Raw genomic sequence first — 17,636 nt, 5'->3', positions numbered from 1 at the left:
TAGTGACGAACAGAAAACAGAACTTACATGTGTAATTAGCGATAAGGTTAGCAAGGCCTTGTAAGATATGTTCAAGGGAAAAGTGGCGGGTGAACATGGAATAACAGCAGATTTTAACAAACATGGAGAGGATATCATACTCGAAATGCTTATGTCATTTTTCACTACCGCTCATCACTTCAAGTGTACAAGCGACCTTTGGAAGCATGCAAAAATTACATTAATTCGTAAGAACTAATACATTAAGGAATTGGAAGAAAACAGCCTACTTCTTCGGTTTTGTACAAAATGTTCACCAATGTAATTTCCAATAGAATCAGGGTGACACTTGACTTCAATCAGCCAAGAGACAATCTGGCTTCGGGAAAGGGTATTCAAAATGGATTACATCCATGTCATCAATGAGGTAACTGAGAAATCTTTGGACTACAAACAATTGCAAAAAGGCGTTCGATTCAGTAGGGACACCGACAGTCATGGAGGCAATGTGTAGCCAAGAAGTACAGGAAAAATACGTGGTCAATATTAAGCATGAAATTCTTTTAGCTCCCGTTGTCAGCGACCTTCAAGTGACCTTGAGCCAAAAGCCAGAGCCGTTATCCGGGCGCTCAAACGAGAACATCCGCCCATCGTTGCGAGAACAAAACGAGATCATCCGGGCAACCAGTCAAAAGTTAAGAAAATGCGGTCTCTGGCCCCCAACCCGTTGTATAGGACCGCGATACGATACGTATACGCTAGATACTCCCCAAACAAGTTAGAAAAAACATTGCTTCCGATTTCTTCTTGTCTGTTCACAATATCACTCAAGCTGTAACTTATAGTATGCTGAAGTTTCATTTGTCATTTCCAATAGCGACGTTCAATAGGCAGATAGAGATGTTGCCTGTGCTCTCTTAAACGCGAGTGGTCCGTGAAGCGTGAGCGTTCCGCGACAAAAAGAAAAAACGGCGACAGGCGCTGAGCGCGCTGCACTGTTGGAAGAAGAAAAGCAGCTGAAGGTGGCGGCACCACAGGCAGCAAAAGACGTCACATGGTAGCCATTTCATGCTTACATCTACTCTCGATTACGGGAGAGCCAGCATTTTTATGAAGATTCCACGGCTTGACCTAACGCACGAACTCCCAGTAAATGGCCAGATTTGGTTTTTAGACATCCGGATTGGCTTCAAAGGTGTTGGCGTCTGCTGGTGCTATGAACCGCGTGCTAACAAACCCCATCGGCCTTTCAAGTCTGCCCACTCTACGCTTGTTAAACGTGCTATTGTCACGTTGTGCTTTAAGATCGCTCTTGAAAAATATTGTTCGCACTGTATTTCAGCAACGTTCGAGCTTCAAACTGAAAGACTGCTGAGTGCTGGGTACCTCCAGCACCTCCTCATTTCAGTGGCAGAGAGCCTGCTAAAGAAAATGCGCCGTCACCTGCAAACGTCTGAAGCCAGCGCACCGCTCAGGCAGAAGGTATCGGTGATACCGTATGTTCACAAGCTTTCATACAACCTAGAAGACCCAGCGGTACGACGTAAAAGTCGTATTCACCGCACCTAACAGGCTGTCCAAGCTCTGCACAATGACCGACCCAGAGGCAAGAAAGCAGCAAGCCTGCGGCACAACGCGTAGGCGCCCTCCACACTTTGTTGATTGCGCAGAAGGTGTAGTCTACGAAATCCCTCTAAGATGCGGAAAGGTCTATGTTGGCCAAACTGGGAGATGCGTCAACGTATAGGTTAAAGGGCCCCTAAACCACCCAGAGGTACGAAACTTGCTTGTGGTGTTGCAGTTGTGTACGAGTCTACAATGAATACGTATATAGCCGCGAGAACTTTTCGAAATGGTGCCGTAATAGCGGAGTTACACGCGTTTGATGATCGAAAGACGGCCCTCGCTCGTTTCGCTCTTTCCTTCGCTACTCTCCTCGTAGGCTGGTCTCTCTTCCTCGCCGAGTGCTCCTCCAAGTGTCACGTGACATTCCTCGTCGCCAACGCGCTTCTCAAAACACTGTCCACTTCCGGTACAGCCACTGTACTTTCGGTTAAGGCACGTCCGGGCTAGCGGCAAGTATACCGACGGCGAACCGACCTGCAGTGCCATAGAACGTCTGCGGCGCGAAAGGTGTCCAAAGTCTACGGGAGTTCGATCGGCCGGCGCACCGCCCGCTGCACGATCGACGGGCTAATAGACGACGCGCGAAGCTGCGCGCCTCCGCCGCCTGCGACGAAAACATCGGCTGCAGCTTCTGTTCCAAGCAAAATTATTTCCGCTAGATAAAGCGATGCGTAAATTGTACACTTTATGAAAAACAATATCTGCTGTCAAACGTTAACATGAACGAGAGCTACGATACTTGTCGAGCTCAGCTGTAGCGCACGGCTACCGACGGGAGACGACTGGCTCGGCTGTGCTCGCATCGCAGAGGACGGCGCTCCTAATATCAGCGTATTTTTTTTTTACTTTGTGTACAATTATTGCGAAGAGCTGATAACAACGATAAGACAATATTGCGGCTCGTGAGCGTCGGTAATTTATTCCGAAGCGCCGTCCGCTTTAGCTTTGAAGGGAACCGGAAAAGGCCTAGCGACGATATCGGCGCCGTCGAGCGATCAGCGGCGGTGAGGCTGCCGCACAAATGAGTCTCGGTCTCATCCTTTCTACGTACGGAAAGGAAAGCTCGCCGTTCGCGAGCAAAACCGCTGTCGAACGGCGGCCCGCGAATGGCAAACGGCGTGCGGCTAGTTACCGGGCCGTTATAAGGCCCTTAGCCGCGACTCAGCGCTTCTCTGCTACCCGCTGTTGCTTCCGTGCAGGCCCGTGCTCATGCGAAGCGTGCCGCTGTGGACCCTACGTTGCGCGCACGTCTGGAAAGGCCAACACTGTCGCACTCTGTTCGCGTAGCTAATCAGACCGCTAAGCACGACTGTGTTGGAACGCGAGCGATTTGGCACTTGCATTGCGCGATTGCAATTACCGATTCGCAAGTGCGCACAAGCGATGACAAGGAAGAGCAGCGAGCGTGCGTACCTGCTAGCAGACAAACTGGAAGTCGTAGGTTGCTGCTCGACCAATCGACATCGTCGACCTGGTTGACATCACCAGATTCACCCAGCTGACATCGTAACGACCGCTGGGGTACTGTATAGCTGGGGATACCGGAAAGGCCAGGAGAAAAGAACGGCATTGTTTTTTTTTTTCTTTTTTTTTGGCGCGCCCGCGGCGCGTAGCGCTGCAGCGTTTGGCATCGTTGATCGTGACGGCATTCTGAACTCGATGCGCGTGTTTACTTGAAATGTTCAGAAAATATCTGAGGTGGTTTAGGGGGGGCCCTTTAAGGGAGCATACGAACTATGTGAAAAACGCGCGTGAAGGGAAATACTTTCTCGGTTTCCTGACTAGACATTGTTTACAATGTAAGGATATAGTTCACCTGACCTGCATAAGGTGAACTATATGAACGTCTGTCATTATGAAGAGTAAATCGCGCTTCACTCGAGACATTGTTGAAGCAGAATGTATTTCCCGGCTAGGGTAAAGGTGTGTTAGCGCGCCATCGATACAACTCTCAGATAAAGAGATGGCGTTTCTATACGCATGTGCAGCTAATGACGTCTGTGTTGGATAGTGCACATACAGGGTGTTTCAGCGAACACTTTCAAAATTTATTTAAGGTTGCCTGTGGCAGATAGCCCAATTCTAGTTAATGAGCTGGTCTACTCGAAGAGGCGGACATTACTTGCACAAAAATTGAAATGCATAATCGACTAATCAACAAAAATTCACTAATTAAGTTTTTAACTAATTACCTGATGGCCCATATTGCAATTCAGAAATTGTAGCCGTGGAGTTCGCAAGGCGGATTCACTTGAAATTAATCCTCAGGATGACACCAGTTTCGAGATATTAATTCCCGAACTTTACGGAGAAATGCATTGGCGTTCCAGTTAAGTTCTTAACAAAACGTCGCTTTATGCATTGAAGCACGAACCTAACTGGAACGCCAATGCATTTCTCCGCAAAGTTCGGGAATTAATATCTCAAAACTGGTGTCATCCTGAGAATTAATTCCAAGTGGATCCGCCTTATGAACTCCACGGCTACAATTTGTAAATTGCAATATGGGCCATCAGGTAATTAGTTAAAAACCTAATTAGTGAATTTTTGTTGATTAGTCGATTATGCATTTCAATTTCTTGAGCAAGTAATGTCCGCCTCTTCGAGTTGGCCAGGTCATGAACTATAATTGTGCTATCTGCCACAGGGAACCTTTATGAATTTTTGAAAGTGTTCGCTGAAACACCGTATATATGTGAAATTCGTTCCAATAAAACCTGTTGTAAGTTCAGTGCTCGTCATTTCTTTGTGTCGTCCTTGTGTTTTATTGCGCTGCAATTATCGTAATTCCACGGCTACTTGAATTCTTCGCACGAAAAGCGAAGAAATATCGATAAAGAAATGGGTCAGACAAGGAGGCCCAGTCTCTCCAACGATATTCCCTACCTACCTTTAAGTGGAAGAATTGGAGATCGATGGGGAGAATTTCTGCAACCTGCAGTTTGCGGATGACGACTTCTTCTTCAGCAACGCTGGAGATGACTTGCACATAATGGCTGAGCACTTTAGCCAACGAAGTATTAGAGTTTAGGGTTGAGCATGCGGGAAAAAAAAGTTAATTATCCATAGCCTGGCAAAAAATCACGAGAATTATTGGCAATCAGCCTGGAGAATGTGTGCATTGGTACGTTTATCTGGGTCAATTACTCACAAGGGTGCTGATCATGAGACGTAAATTTACAGAAGCATGCAGTGCAGATATACCGGGTACATATAGAGTAAACTAGAGACACAGAGATTATTTTTTTTATCCCACAGGTAGTCCGCTCTAGCGAACATCCCATAGTGCGATTTACTAGAAGAGAAACTTTATCTTGCGCTGTTATTTTCCTAAAATTAATTTATCCATCCGTTTAAAAACTCCATGAACGTTTTCATTTGCTTGATGGCACTCTTATTGCAGTGGCGGAATACAAACATGTCAGTGCGTGTTAAAAGCACACCCAATTTTTATGAAACCTAAGACTACATTTACTATACATCGCTTCTAACGAAACTTGGCGCTTGGCCGCGCCACCTTGTTTCTTTTCCGATCCCCTATTAGATGCTCGGAATATAGTTGCAGAAGTTGTTTACCAACGCGTCTGTGAGAGGTGAAGTGAGGTTGCGAGTTTTCAAGCTGGGGTAAACTCGTCAGCTTCTTAATTGTCGCCCCACGGCAGGTCGTTTCGTAGAAAGTTTATGAAATAATTTATACTGTCCATGCAGGCAACGCCGTCCCAATACGGCGACATCGCCTCCTTGGCGTCTCGGACAGCTTCTAAAGTCAAGCAGGCTGCAACGTCATCGAAGTCGCCGCAGGCGGGCCCGAGTGGTTCTTCTCGCCGGAGCGGGCCCTCCATCGAGGCTGCTAAGAGTACGACGACCACCACCACAACGAGTACGGCCCTGCAGGCCAGGTCCGACTCGAAGCGCCGTACCTCGGTACCCGTCGCGCCGGCGCTGCAGCCTCGGAGGGACCTCGCTTCGCCAGGGCCCCGTGTTTCAAAACGTTAGTACGGGCTCGTTGGTGATCCGTAACACTAAACAGAACAGATGACTTCCAAGTGATGTTTAACGTCAGACGCTTATGCACAGAAACAAGGGAAAGAGAGATTTAAGAAAAAAAGCCGAAAGGGCTCACACTAGGCCGCGCAAAGCTCAAGACACAGCGAAGCTGGCCGAAATGGCGACGCTGCGTTCCACCGCATTGCAATGCCGAAAACGCGTTCCAGTAGACCCGCTCCGTGAATGCGTTTCTCTCTCTCTCTCTCTTCCTCTCGGACTTACGGCCATCACTGCGCGTTGCATAGCGCAGCTTGCAACACCGACACCACGTTCCAATGCCGACACCGCGTTCCACCGCGTTGCAATGACGACAATGCGGCCCAGCAGACCCGCTCTGTGAATGCGCCTCTCTCTCTCGCGCTCTTATTTCTTTATCTCTCTCCCGAGCATAGCGCGCAAAACCTCTTCACCTCGCAGAGCATTGGCACGAGCGCGAGCGAACGCGCCAGCTGTGGACGAAGACGACGACGCTCGAACACAATCATATGGTTCGCATAAATGCATGTTCTGCAAGCGTTGCTGCATAGCCTAATGATTACGATGCTCGCCTCGGGAACGTGGGTACCTGGGTTGGAATCCCGTCTCGGCAAGAAAGGTTGTTTTATTTTATTTCTTGTGTGGTGTGGAACTCTGGGGACAATGTGTCGGTTGGTTCCAGACAGCTGTTTGTCGGGCACAAGTTCGCCCAACGAAAACTAATTAAAATACCCTCTCTCAACTATGTGTTACAATTCTAGTCGACGTGCGGGGTAATGATTGCAAGCCCTTCTCGAGTCGGAGAAAGCAGCCCGGACCCACGGCGACTCGTAGCCAACGAACTGACTTCTGTTCACCAACTCAGCAGTCGTCGCCTACTTGATGAGCCCCCTGATTTTCCCCCTTTGCTGGACTCTATCGAAGCGTCAACGACCACCACCAGAGACGCTTCCAAGATGACTATTCAAGTTACGTCTACTCAGGCCACGCCAACTAACATCTTAGTGAATTCATAGTGACACATTTCAAGACGTAGATGACCGTCTAGAAAGCTTTGAGCACGTCGCGGAGCTAAACGGATAGAATGGAGAGCGCTAACTACGAAACGTTTACTTCGTGTGGGAGGATAGCGTTCGAACGTGGTTTAAAAATCACGATGCGACTTTCATGCCATGGGATGCCTTCCGAGGGGAGTTGCTTGCCACTTACCCGAGTACAGACTGCAGGGAGAGGGCCGAAGCTGCCCGCCAAGAAAGAAGCCAGCAAAATAATGAAAGCCTGGCTACAGATGTATGTATGTAAGAGAGATGCCCTGCCTATTACGCTGAGCTGATACAAACAGGAGTCAGGACAAGAAGCTTCGCCATCTAATGCGGGGCGTAAAACAGGAACTGTTCGCAGAGTTGGTTCGGAGCCCGCCGCGCACTGTGGTTGAGTTTTGTTCTGAGGTGACAACAATGGAAAGGATGTACAACCAGGAAATGAACATCGCCTCTGTAGACGCAGTTTCAGCAGTCTTCCGAAACAGCGTGGAGGTCATACGGGAGCTCGTACGATCTGTAGTGCGAGAAGAGCTTCAGAGGCTACGGCTTGACAAGAACGCTGCAACGCTCCCTTCACTGCAGGCGTGCTTCGTGAAGAGGTCATACAGGTGGTCCGGGAGCCACAGCCACAAGTGGCACTACTGCGCCAGCCGATGGTCTCATATGCGCCAAACTACCGGTCGTGCTGACGGCCACTGCCTCTATAAACAACCCGATGCATCGAACTACGCTGCCGCCACCCGAGAAAAATTTAGGAAGGCTGATGTATGGCGCTCTCTTGATAGAATACCTCTTTGCTACCACTGCGGTGAGGCAGGCCACCTCTAATGAATGGGCCACTATCGCCAGGCAGGAGTTCGTTGTTTTCCGGTAAACGCGCACCTTGCCATCGAAATGGTGAGCGTCCATTCGACACCGAAGAGTACTTCTCTACTTGCCTAAGCTTCCCATATGCCTGTCAGCAATACCAACCTCAATCGACAGCGTCGTTGAGGTATCGGTCACCGAATCCCCGTCGCTCATCAAGCTTCCCAAGACGCCGTTCACAAAGCCCGCGTCGCCAAAACTAGAGTCCACGACTTGGGGAGGCAAGGCCACTGCCGACGCAAAAACAGAAGAACCTCCATCGATGGCTCCGAACGAGGACTCACACACCAGTGCCGCAATATGAACGTTGCTTCCGATTCACGTGTTTGTTGACGGTTACGAAGTAAATGCGTTAGTGGATACAAGTGCAGATAACTCGGCAATAGAAGCTTGCCAGGAAACTGAAGAAAGTGCTGACTCCTTAAAAAGGGCCACAAGTCCGCACCACACGAGGACACCTCATCGACCCGACGGGCAAGTGCACGGCTATAATGTGTATACGAGGCTTCACGCACGTCACTAAACTTCATTGTGCTTTCCGAGTGCTCAAGAGACTTGATTATTGGCATGGACTTCTTGCTGGCTAATGACGCTGTAATCAACTTGCCGGAATATTTCTTTTTTGCAACGAAGCACGCTGTCGCAAAGTTCGACAGTCTAAAAATTCGACGCCCTCTGCATTGCGGACGATAACGTGATGGCTCCTCCGAGATCCAGCGTAGCTGTGCAGTAAGGAGCACCGCACCCAGTGACTACGAAGGTAATGCCGACAGTAACACGAGACTCCTACTCGAAAAAGGGATCTGCATGGTAAGAGGTGTTCTTCAGCTGCGTGGCAAGCGCCAACGTTTTCCTCAAGAACTTTGGAAATGAGGTGCAACATGTCGCGAACGGAACCTTTAGTGCCAGCCTTAATAATTTCGTCCAAGTTACGGACCTAAGCATTCCCGAGATTGCACAATAGAACTTCTAAGACGTGGACTCTGTCCTTGCATCTATCGACATCGAACCAGGCCTATTGCCCAGACAGATGGAGCAAGTAGAGAACCTCGTAAGAAAATTCGCCGAATGCTTTTCGATGTCGTCCAACGTCCGACGTACATCTGTCGTCAAACATCGGATAATTGTCGACAAATCTGTAAGGCCTACATGCTGGAATCCCTACAGAGTGTCACCAAAAGAGATAACAGCCGTTTGAAGTCAAGTTAAGGAAATGTATTAAAGACGATGTAATTCAGCCGTAGGCAAGTCCATGGGCGCCGCCTGTGGTACTTGTAAAGAAAAAGGGCCAGACCTTGCGCTTCTCCTTTGATTGCCGGAAGCTGAACGCCGTCACAAAGCTGGATATTTACCCACTTCCTACAATTGATGACACTCTGGGCAGGCTACGAGATGCAAAATTATTTTCCTCCCTGGGCCTCAAAAGTGGATATTGGCAGATAGAGGCGGACGAACGAGATCGAGAAAAGACGTCATTTGTGACGTCAGACGAACTATACGAGTTCAGAGTACTTCCGTTCAGTCTTTGTGCCGCACCTGCCACGTTTTAGCAGATGATGGACACTACATGTGCTCTACGGACTGAAATGGCAATCCTGTCTCGTTTCCCTTGACGATGTCGTGTTTTTTTCTGCTACCTTCGATCAGCATGTAGAACGACTGCGGACTGTGATGAAAGCTATTAGATCAGCAGGTTTGACGATAAACCCACAGAAATGTCATTTTGGATTGCACGAACTCATTTTCCTCAGCCATATCATTTCAGAAGGCATTCTCCCAGGTCCGGACAAGACTGCCGCAGTGAAAAAAATTTCCACAACCAACAGATAAAAAGGCCGTTAGGCAATTCTTACGATTCAGCGCCTCCCACATAAGCTTCGTAAAAAATTTCTCAAGGGCTGCCTAGCCACTAACGCGCCTAACAAAAGAAGACATTCCTTTCGTCAGGTTGAATGAACACGAAAATGCCTTCAATCAACTACGAAATCGTCTTCAGAACCTTCCAGTTCTTGCGCCTTTTGACGGAGAAGCAGATACAGATATGCACACAGACGCAAGAAACCCACAGGCGCAAGCCCACAGACGCAGGTACCTAAGTGGCCAGTCGCGCGCGAAATTTTGCGTGTATTCGCGGCTTTCTTGCATGCTCGGAAAAAAAAACACTATTGTGTAGCACGTATTGAGAAACTGAGAAACAGAAAGCTGTATTTTCATGTTGCTCTGCAATTTTCTCATTGACATTTTAATCGAGTTATAAATGTAGTTAGCCGGAATGCAAAACCTAATCTGAGTATCTCCAAGCGACGGCAAACATTACCTTGGTTCTGTCTAGCTACGTGGCATTTGCGTGTTTTTAAATCTTGGTGCATGATAGTTGGGATACCCTGTATACATACATGTATATACAGGACGACGTTTCACTAACATGTACAACGACTGTGCCCACCGTGTTCACCACAAGTGACTCGTATTCATAGATGAGACTGTCTGTTCACGATTTCAATTGAACCACATAAACTTCTTTCAAAGCTTAAGTAATCAACTATATGTAAGTACGAAATTCGAATGCACTCTTGGCAATGCAGCAGTCGCGAGGTTTTACCGACGATCTCACTTTTTTTTTGGACACGAAAGCGTAACATGACTGAAACCGTTATATTTCCTAATGACGCAGATGGCGCCATGATCGAATCGAGTCTGAGTAGCCTCAGACACACCCCGAGGACACGGACGACTTTCGAGCCGTCCACCGCCACACTCGCTCCGACCGTGTCCGCTCGAGTCTCATCCGCATTCCGCACCGCCATGGACGCCGTGTTCCACCGGAAACCGCCTTTCAAGGGTGGGGCACCGAATAACATCCCGCTGCAGACGAGCGTGTACGCAACGCATACGCTGCCCAGACCTACTGCGCCCAAGCCGGAAGATCAGTGCTCCGCGACACATCGCTCCTCTGAACGCGCCTCGTTGCGTCCTTCTGCTGAAGCAAACCAAGGTACACATTCCCGCACTCTGCGCGTCGTCACCAGAAAATCTGCAAACGAACAACTGCCGGTGCAAAATGCGCCCGTTACGACTGTCATGGCCGTCGAAATTCCACCGGGTGCCCGTTTCCCCCGCGTGCCGCTGATGCTCATTCGGGGACCCCGGATGTCGGCTGGTAGTCCCGAGCCACGAATGCCACCGGGTTCCGCGCCACGCATGCTACGGGGCGTTGAGCCGCGAATGCTGACCGACTCGAGCTTTTGGCAACGCCCACATTTCCCTCCACGCGCGCCTTTGACGGGTGCGGTTCTGAGCGCCGCACAGATGGAGAGGTCCGTAACTATAGGCTCTGCACGCCGAGACCCTGCACAGCAAGTGAGCCCAACGCAACTGTCAGAGCCTGATGCACTGAAAGTAACGTCGCAGCATCCGCCGTCGTCGGAAATGGCCCATATTGCGCCGGAAAGCCATACACAACTGACAATGCCTAACGTTCTGCCGGGAACATCCCTTTCACGTCCAGAAATGGTGGATGCAGCCACGGAAGTGAGCGAAACACGACTGACAAGGCTGGACGCGCTGCGAGTCAAAGCCGATCATCTGTCGTCATCGGAAAGGATGAATGCAGTGCCCATGGTCAGCGAAGCAACACAGACAATGACGGACTTGCCGCAGAAAACATTCGAGCACCCACCATCTTCGGAAATGCTGAATACTGGTCCGGAAGTGTGTGGCACACAACCTACTAGCTCTAATGTGCTGCCGAATGAAGCCCATCAACTAGGGTCTGTTGAAATCGCCAATGTACCGTCAGAAGTGAGCGGTACACTGCCGGCAAGGCCCAATATGCTGCCGGTAACGGATAATACCGATATGTTGCCCAACGGAGCGCCACAGCGGGGCCAAATGCAACCGGTTAGACCTAACGAGCTACCGGCTAGACCCGAGAGTCTGACGTCTGTGGCAGTGAACAGCGTAGGGCCAGAAGTGAGACAACCAACAAGACCCGATATGCTGCGGGTAAGAGGTCAGCATCCGGCATCATCGGCAGTTGCTAACCAAGCGCCACATTGTCTCGGAGTGCAGCCCATTAGGCCTAGCGCGCGGCCGGTTAGACCTGAGCACCTGCCGTCCACGGCGTCGGTCACTGGGGCACCAGAACTGAGCGGGTCTGTGGCAGTGAACAGCGTAGGGCCAGAAGTGAGACAACCAACAAGACCCGATATGCTGCCGGTAAGAAGTCAGCATCCGGCATCATCGGTAGTTGCTAACGAAGCGCCACATTGTCTCGGAGTGCAGCCCATTAGGCCTAGCGCGCTGCCGGTTAGACCTGAGCATCTGCCGTCCACGGCGTCGGTCACTGGGGCACCGGAACTGAGCGGGTCTGGGGCAGTGAACATCGTAGGGCCAGAAGTGAGACAACCAACAAGACCCGATATGCTGCCGGTAAGAGGTCAGCATCCGGCAACATCGGCAGTTGCTAACGAAGCGCCACATTGTCTCGGAGTGCAGCCCATTAGGCCTAGCGCGCTGCCGGTTAGACCTGAGCATCTGCCGTCCACGGCGTCGGTCACTGGGGCACCGGAACTGAGCGGGTCTGTGGCAGTGAACAGCGTAGGGCCAGAAGTGAGACAACCAACAAGACCCGATATGCTGCCGGTAAGAGGTCAGCATCCGGCATCATCGGCAGTTGCTAACGAAGCGCCACATTGTCTCGGAGTGCAGCCCATTAGGCCTAGCGCGCTGCCGGTTAGACCTGAGCATCTGCCGTCCACGGCGTCGGTCACTGGGGCACCGGAACTGAGCGGGTCTGTGGCAGTGAACAGCGTAGGGCCAGAAGTGAGACAACCAACAAGACCCGATATGCTGCCGGTAAGAGGTCAGCATCCGGCATCATCGGCAGTTGCTAACGAAGCGCCACATTATCTCGGAGTGCAGCCCATTAGGCCTAGCGCGCTGCCGGTTAGACCTGAGCATCTGCCGTCCACGGCGTCGGTCACTGGGGCACCGGAACTGAGCGGGTCTGTGGCAGTGAACAGCGTAGGGCCAGAAGTGAGACAACCAACAAGACCCGATATGCTGCCGGTAAGAGGTCAGCATCCGGCATCATCGGCAGTTGCTAACGAAGCGCCACATTATCTCGGAGTGCAGCCCATTAGGCCTAGCGCACTGCCGGTTAGACCTGAGCATCTGCCGTCCACGGCGTCGGTCACTGGGGCACCGGAACTGAGCGGGTCTGTGGCAGTGAACAGCGTAGGGCCAGAAGTGAGACAACCAACAAGACCCGATATGCTGCCGGTAAGAGGTCAGCATCCGGCATCATCGGCAGTTGCTAACGAAGCGCCACATTGTCTCGGAGTGCAGCCCATTAGGCCTAGCGCGCTGCCGGTTAGACCTGAGCATCTGCCGTCCACAGCGTCGGTCACTGGGGCACCGGAACTGAGCGGATCTGTGGCAGTGAACATCGTAGGGCCAGAAGTGAGACAACCAACAAGACCCTATATGCTGCCGGTAAGAGGTCAGCATCCGGCATCATCGGCAGTTGCTAACGAAGCGCCACATTATCTCGGAGTGCAGCCCATTAGGCCTAGCGCGCTGCCGGTTAGACCTGAGCATCTGCCGTCCACGGCGTCGGTCACTGGGGCACCGGAACTGAGCGGATCTGTGGCAGTGAACAGCGTAGGGCCAGAAGTGAGACAACCAACAAGACCCTATATGCTGCCGGTAAGAGGTCAGCGTCCGGCATCATCGGCAGTTGCTAACGAAGCGCCACATTGTCTCAGAGTGCAGCCCATTAGGCCTAGCGCGCTGCCGGTTAGACCTGAGCATCTGCCGTCCACGGCGTCGGTCACTGGGGCACCGGAACTGAGCGGAGCACAACTCCAGAAGCCTGACGCGCTGCCGGCAACAGACCAGTACCCGTCGCCTATAGAAGTAGACAAAGTTGTTGCGGCACATCCACCAGGCCTTGCTAACTTTAATGCTCATTCTCTGACTGAAAATATACTGTCCACTTCAGCCGTGCCATTGGAAGAAGCTATGAGGCTCTTTTTAAGCGCGCCATCGGTGACGACGAATGATGCCGTAAAAGGACCAGCACAGGCAACTGCTCAGCAAACTCCGACACATGCTGTCCCGATTCCAAAGCGAGCAGAGGAGGATGAAAAGCTACCAGACGCTCAAAGAACAAGAGCCAGTATAAAGAGCACAGATATCGAGGATTTAGAGCGGAAGTTCGGGCAGCTTGGAATGATGTTCGGACATGCTATTGCAGATGTGCTGCAATTGCCACTGGCAAGCGAGCACATGACGGCCCTTAAACAAAACGAGACAATTAGTTGTGCTTCACCCGAGCACGCAGCCAGCGCACAATCCGGAATTAGACAACCCGAGCGCGGGGGGTCCATGACTTGCCTGCAGCCGGAAACAAAGCCGATGCCAGCCGGCGAAAGTGAACTACATCACGCGCACATTCAATGGGCAGCAAGCAATGCGCCTGCTGCCGCGAGACCATCGGCTTCAGAGAATCGGCGCCAAATTCCACGCCGAGAAATAGCTCCTTCGTCGCACCTGCCAGAAGTTGATGGAAAGTTGAAGCGGCACTCGCAACAGGACGAAGCTTTAGGAAAAGAAACAGGGCGTGGATATATTGCTGCACCAACCGAGGCTCATACCAGAACTACTTCCATGCTCAACTCTGTTGTTCATGTCCTTCCTGAGTCGCGGCTTTCACTTGATCAGCAGAGCCAACACAGCTCAACTACGACCTCTCATAGCGATGACATACAGGCACAAAGCCAAACATTCGGTACCGCTTGGCCTTCTGAAAAGAAAAAGCCGGAAAATATACAAACTGGGTTTTCTTCACGAGTAAGCCCCGACTCTGCTGCACCAAGTAGCTCTTGCGTTTCGCTGCCGGGAGCCATTGGTACACTTTCAGACGTGATCAATGCCACAGTGTCCGAAATTCCACATGAGACACATATTGCACAAAATCAGGCAAGCACGTCTCACTTGTCCTTGCGCTCTAACACGATACCAAGGAGCTCTTGCGTTTCGCTGCCGGGAGCCATTGGTACACTTTCCGACGTGATTAATGCCACAGTGTCCGAAATTCCACATGTGACAGACATTGCACAAAATCAGGCAAGCACATCTCACTTCTCCTTGCACTCTAAGGAGCCACCAAGGAGCTCTTGCATTTCGCTGCCGGGAGCGATTGGTACGCTCTCCGACGTGATGAATGCCGCAGTGTCCGAAATTCCACACAATACCGGCATAGCACAAAACAAGGCGAGCACGTCTCATTTGCCCTTGCACTCTAAGGAGCCATCATGGGGAAAGGAAGCGGATAAAGAGTTCCACTCTAAAGTCACTTCAGCGCTCACTGCAACTGCTGCGGCGCCTTCTCCAGCAGCACCATCAGCTGTCGCGTGCAGACCAGCGCTGGCGGCCGACAACAGGCATCCACCTGAAACACCCGTCACGGCACACGTAGAAGCCGCCCAGCATTTGAGTCCGACGGGAGCGAGCGACGAGCGAGGCCCTAGTCAGCCTTCTCCAGCAGCACCATCAGCTGTCGCGTGCAGACCAGCGCTGGCGGCCGACAACAGGCATCCACTTGAAACACCCGTCAAGGCACACGTAGAGAAAGACGCCCAGCATTTGAGTCCTACGGGAGCGAGTGACGAGCGAGGCAAGACCGGAATGACTGGCTCTGAACCGATGGAATTGTCGACGTCAGACGCCCACATAGCGCCTGCTCCGCGAACAGACGCCCCTGCAGAAGACCAGACCGTCTATGCAGAGCCCGAAACGCGGCCGCTCGTCGCGTCCTACCATCATGACAAAGGTCCAAGGAGCACAGGAGTTCTCTCACCAGCCTCGCCACCTGAAACGCACCCCGATATGCACGGAGAGAAAGCGCCGGCTCAGAAATTGAGTCAGACGGGAGAGATCGATGAGCGAGACAAGAGACGGCTAGCCGGCACGACTGGCTGCGATCCGATGAAAGTGTCGACGTCAGACGCCAGCATTGCGCTTGCCCCACAAAAGGAAGCCTCTGCGGAAGTCTTAACCCCCTCCGCAGAGCCCGAAACGCGGCCGCTCGTCGTGTCCTACCATCAAGACAAAGGCCGAAGGAGCACAGGAGCTCTCTCACCAGCCTCGCCACCTGAAATGCACCCCGCAGCCAGAGCTGAAGCACCTTCTGACAAGTCACCTTCAAGCCCAGTAACGCCGTCGAAAGAGAGCGACGCCGGCACGAATAGACCGAAGACGAAGGTGCGCGCCCTTCGACCTCTCCTAGCGTCATTTGGACACGGTGCCGGATCAACGTCGAGGTCATTGTCACGCGCAACATCACCTAATTACGGTTCCTTCTCGCCGGGTATTGTTTCACCGGGGTCACCACTCTCCCCATCTTCAAACGAAGGAAGCGCTAAAACGAAACCTCCATATAGAGAACTGCTGGCTTTGGTAAGTCCTGGCCCAGCTACAGGCATCAAGCTAGTGCAGTCCACGATGTCGCCAAGTCCTGGCAGGTCCTTCGTGAATTCACCTTACGCAGCCACCCTATCTCCAGATGTTCTGAGTGGCAGTCCTTCGCCACATGCATCGAGGGCTTATGCCTCGAGCCTCTCCGGAAAAATGCCCATTTACCGATCGTTAGTAGCTTCTGTAGGACGACCTCGTAGCACCACTACTACACCTGCTTTGTCCCCTCAATCGCATGACCATGAACAATTTGTAACAGAGCGCCGCGAACTTCAGAGCCCTTCGTCGAAATCTGCGACCAAGGCAAACGACACTATGGTATCTTCGGTGAAAACAGCTGAAGCGGAGCTTGCTGATGTGGGTAAGATTCAAACTAAGTCTTCTGAGAAATCCACAATGGTAGGACACGCCAGTGAGAGCAAAACTCCAGCTAAGGAGCCTTCGGTGAATCTGGCAAGCAAATCTCCACCACCAAATGGGTCTTCGGTCAAAGCAGTACCGGCAGGACCCAAGAGTGAGAGTAAAACTGCGCCTAAGGAGCCTTCGGTGAAAGCAGCAGGGGCATGCCATACCAGTACAAGCAAAACACCACCACCTAAGGAGTCTCCGATGAAAGCAGTACCGGCAGGACTCGCCGCTGCAAGCAAAACTCCACCACCCAAGGAGCCTCTGGTAAAAGCAGTACCGGCAGGACTTGCCACTGCAAGCAAAACTCCAGCTAAGGCGTCTTCAGTCGGACATACTAATGCGAATAAAGTGCACGAAATTAACGTGTCGGAAATTCCAGGCCGCTCTGACAAAATCCCGGAGAAGCGACTGGTTACAGAAGAGTTGCAGAGTGGAGCTCAGAAAAACGTCCCTGAGGAGCGCATCAGCATGCCAGAGACAACGCAGCAGAGTTGCAGGACGCGAGCGAGCTTCGCCAGCGTCAAGACTTACTGTTCTACAGATTACGACATGACTTTAGCGAAGACTGAAAGCCTAGCTCCTACAAAAACATCGAAAAGTTCCGAACAGAAAAGTGTGATTGAAGGCGAAGCAAAGCTTGCCAAGGTGTTTTTGCCGAAAGACGTGGGCCCCGCAAGCACAGGCGGCGCCACACCGTGTTCAGCGCCAGTGCCTCACGCGGGAGCACAGAAAGAGCCAGGGCCCTTACGCAGCGAGAGGTTGGAGAAAGATAAGTGTCGCAAGCAATTAGCGACGGAGCATCCCGTGGACACCAACACGGTGCTTGTGCCAAATTTAAAATCAGCTGCAGGAACGCAAGTGCTGCAGCAAGTAACTGGGAGGCCACCTGGAAGGAAGGCCGAAAATATTTTTCTGTTTGCAGGGTCAGGAAGGGGAAGCCAAACTTCCTAAAATTTTTCCGGCAGCGGCAGTCTCCAAAGGGCAGGCAAACCAGACACCCAGTTCACCGCCAACTCCGGGCAAACCACAAAGCAAGCCTTCGGAAAAAGCGCCACCGACTATGTCCGTTCCGCCTGCCCACGATGCTGAACCTCTGACAGCGCCTACACATTTGAGTGAATCGGAGCCAACAGCAGCCAAGAGCCAACCAGGGTTGAGCGGGGCTGGCGAGGCATTGCCGCATCCTCAAAAATAAGCACGGTGCCACGG

The 17,636-nt window shown here is 51.7% G+C and overlaps 1 protein-coding gene across 1 annotated transcript in view; it reads left to right on the top strand.

Annotated features, from left to right (window-relative positions):
- LOC119459296 (proteoglycan 4-like) overlaps window positions 1-17,622 on the top strand; it is a 47,684-nt gene extending 30,062 nt beyond the window's left edge. Inside the window, exons 2-5 of the mRNA XM_037721106.1 lie at window positions 10,213-11,339; window positions 14,850-15,806; window positions 16,296-17,297; window positions 17,350-17,622. Of these exons, the coding sequence (XP_037577034.1) occupies window positions 10,213-11,339; window positions 14,850-15,806; window positions 16,296-17,297; window positions 17,350-17,622 (3,359 nt within the window). The remainder of the gene's footprint in view (window positions 1-10,212; window positions 11,340-14,849; window positions 15,807-16,295; window positions 17,298-17,349) is intronic.
- The last annotated feature ends 14 nt before the right edge of the window (window positions 17,623-17,636 follow it).

Source organism: Dermacentor silvarum, chromosome 7 (genome assembly GCF_013339745.2).
Source record: "Dermacentor silvarum isolate Dsil-2018 chromosome 7, BIME_Dsil_1.4, whole genome shotgun sequence".
NCBI lineage: Eukaryota > Metazoa > Arthropoda > Arachnida > Ixodida > Ixodidae > Dermacentor > Dermacentor silvarum.
This window is presented reverse-complemented; position numbering and strand designations above follow the sequence as displayed.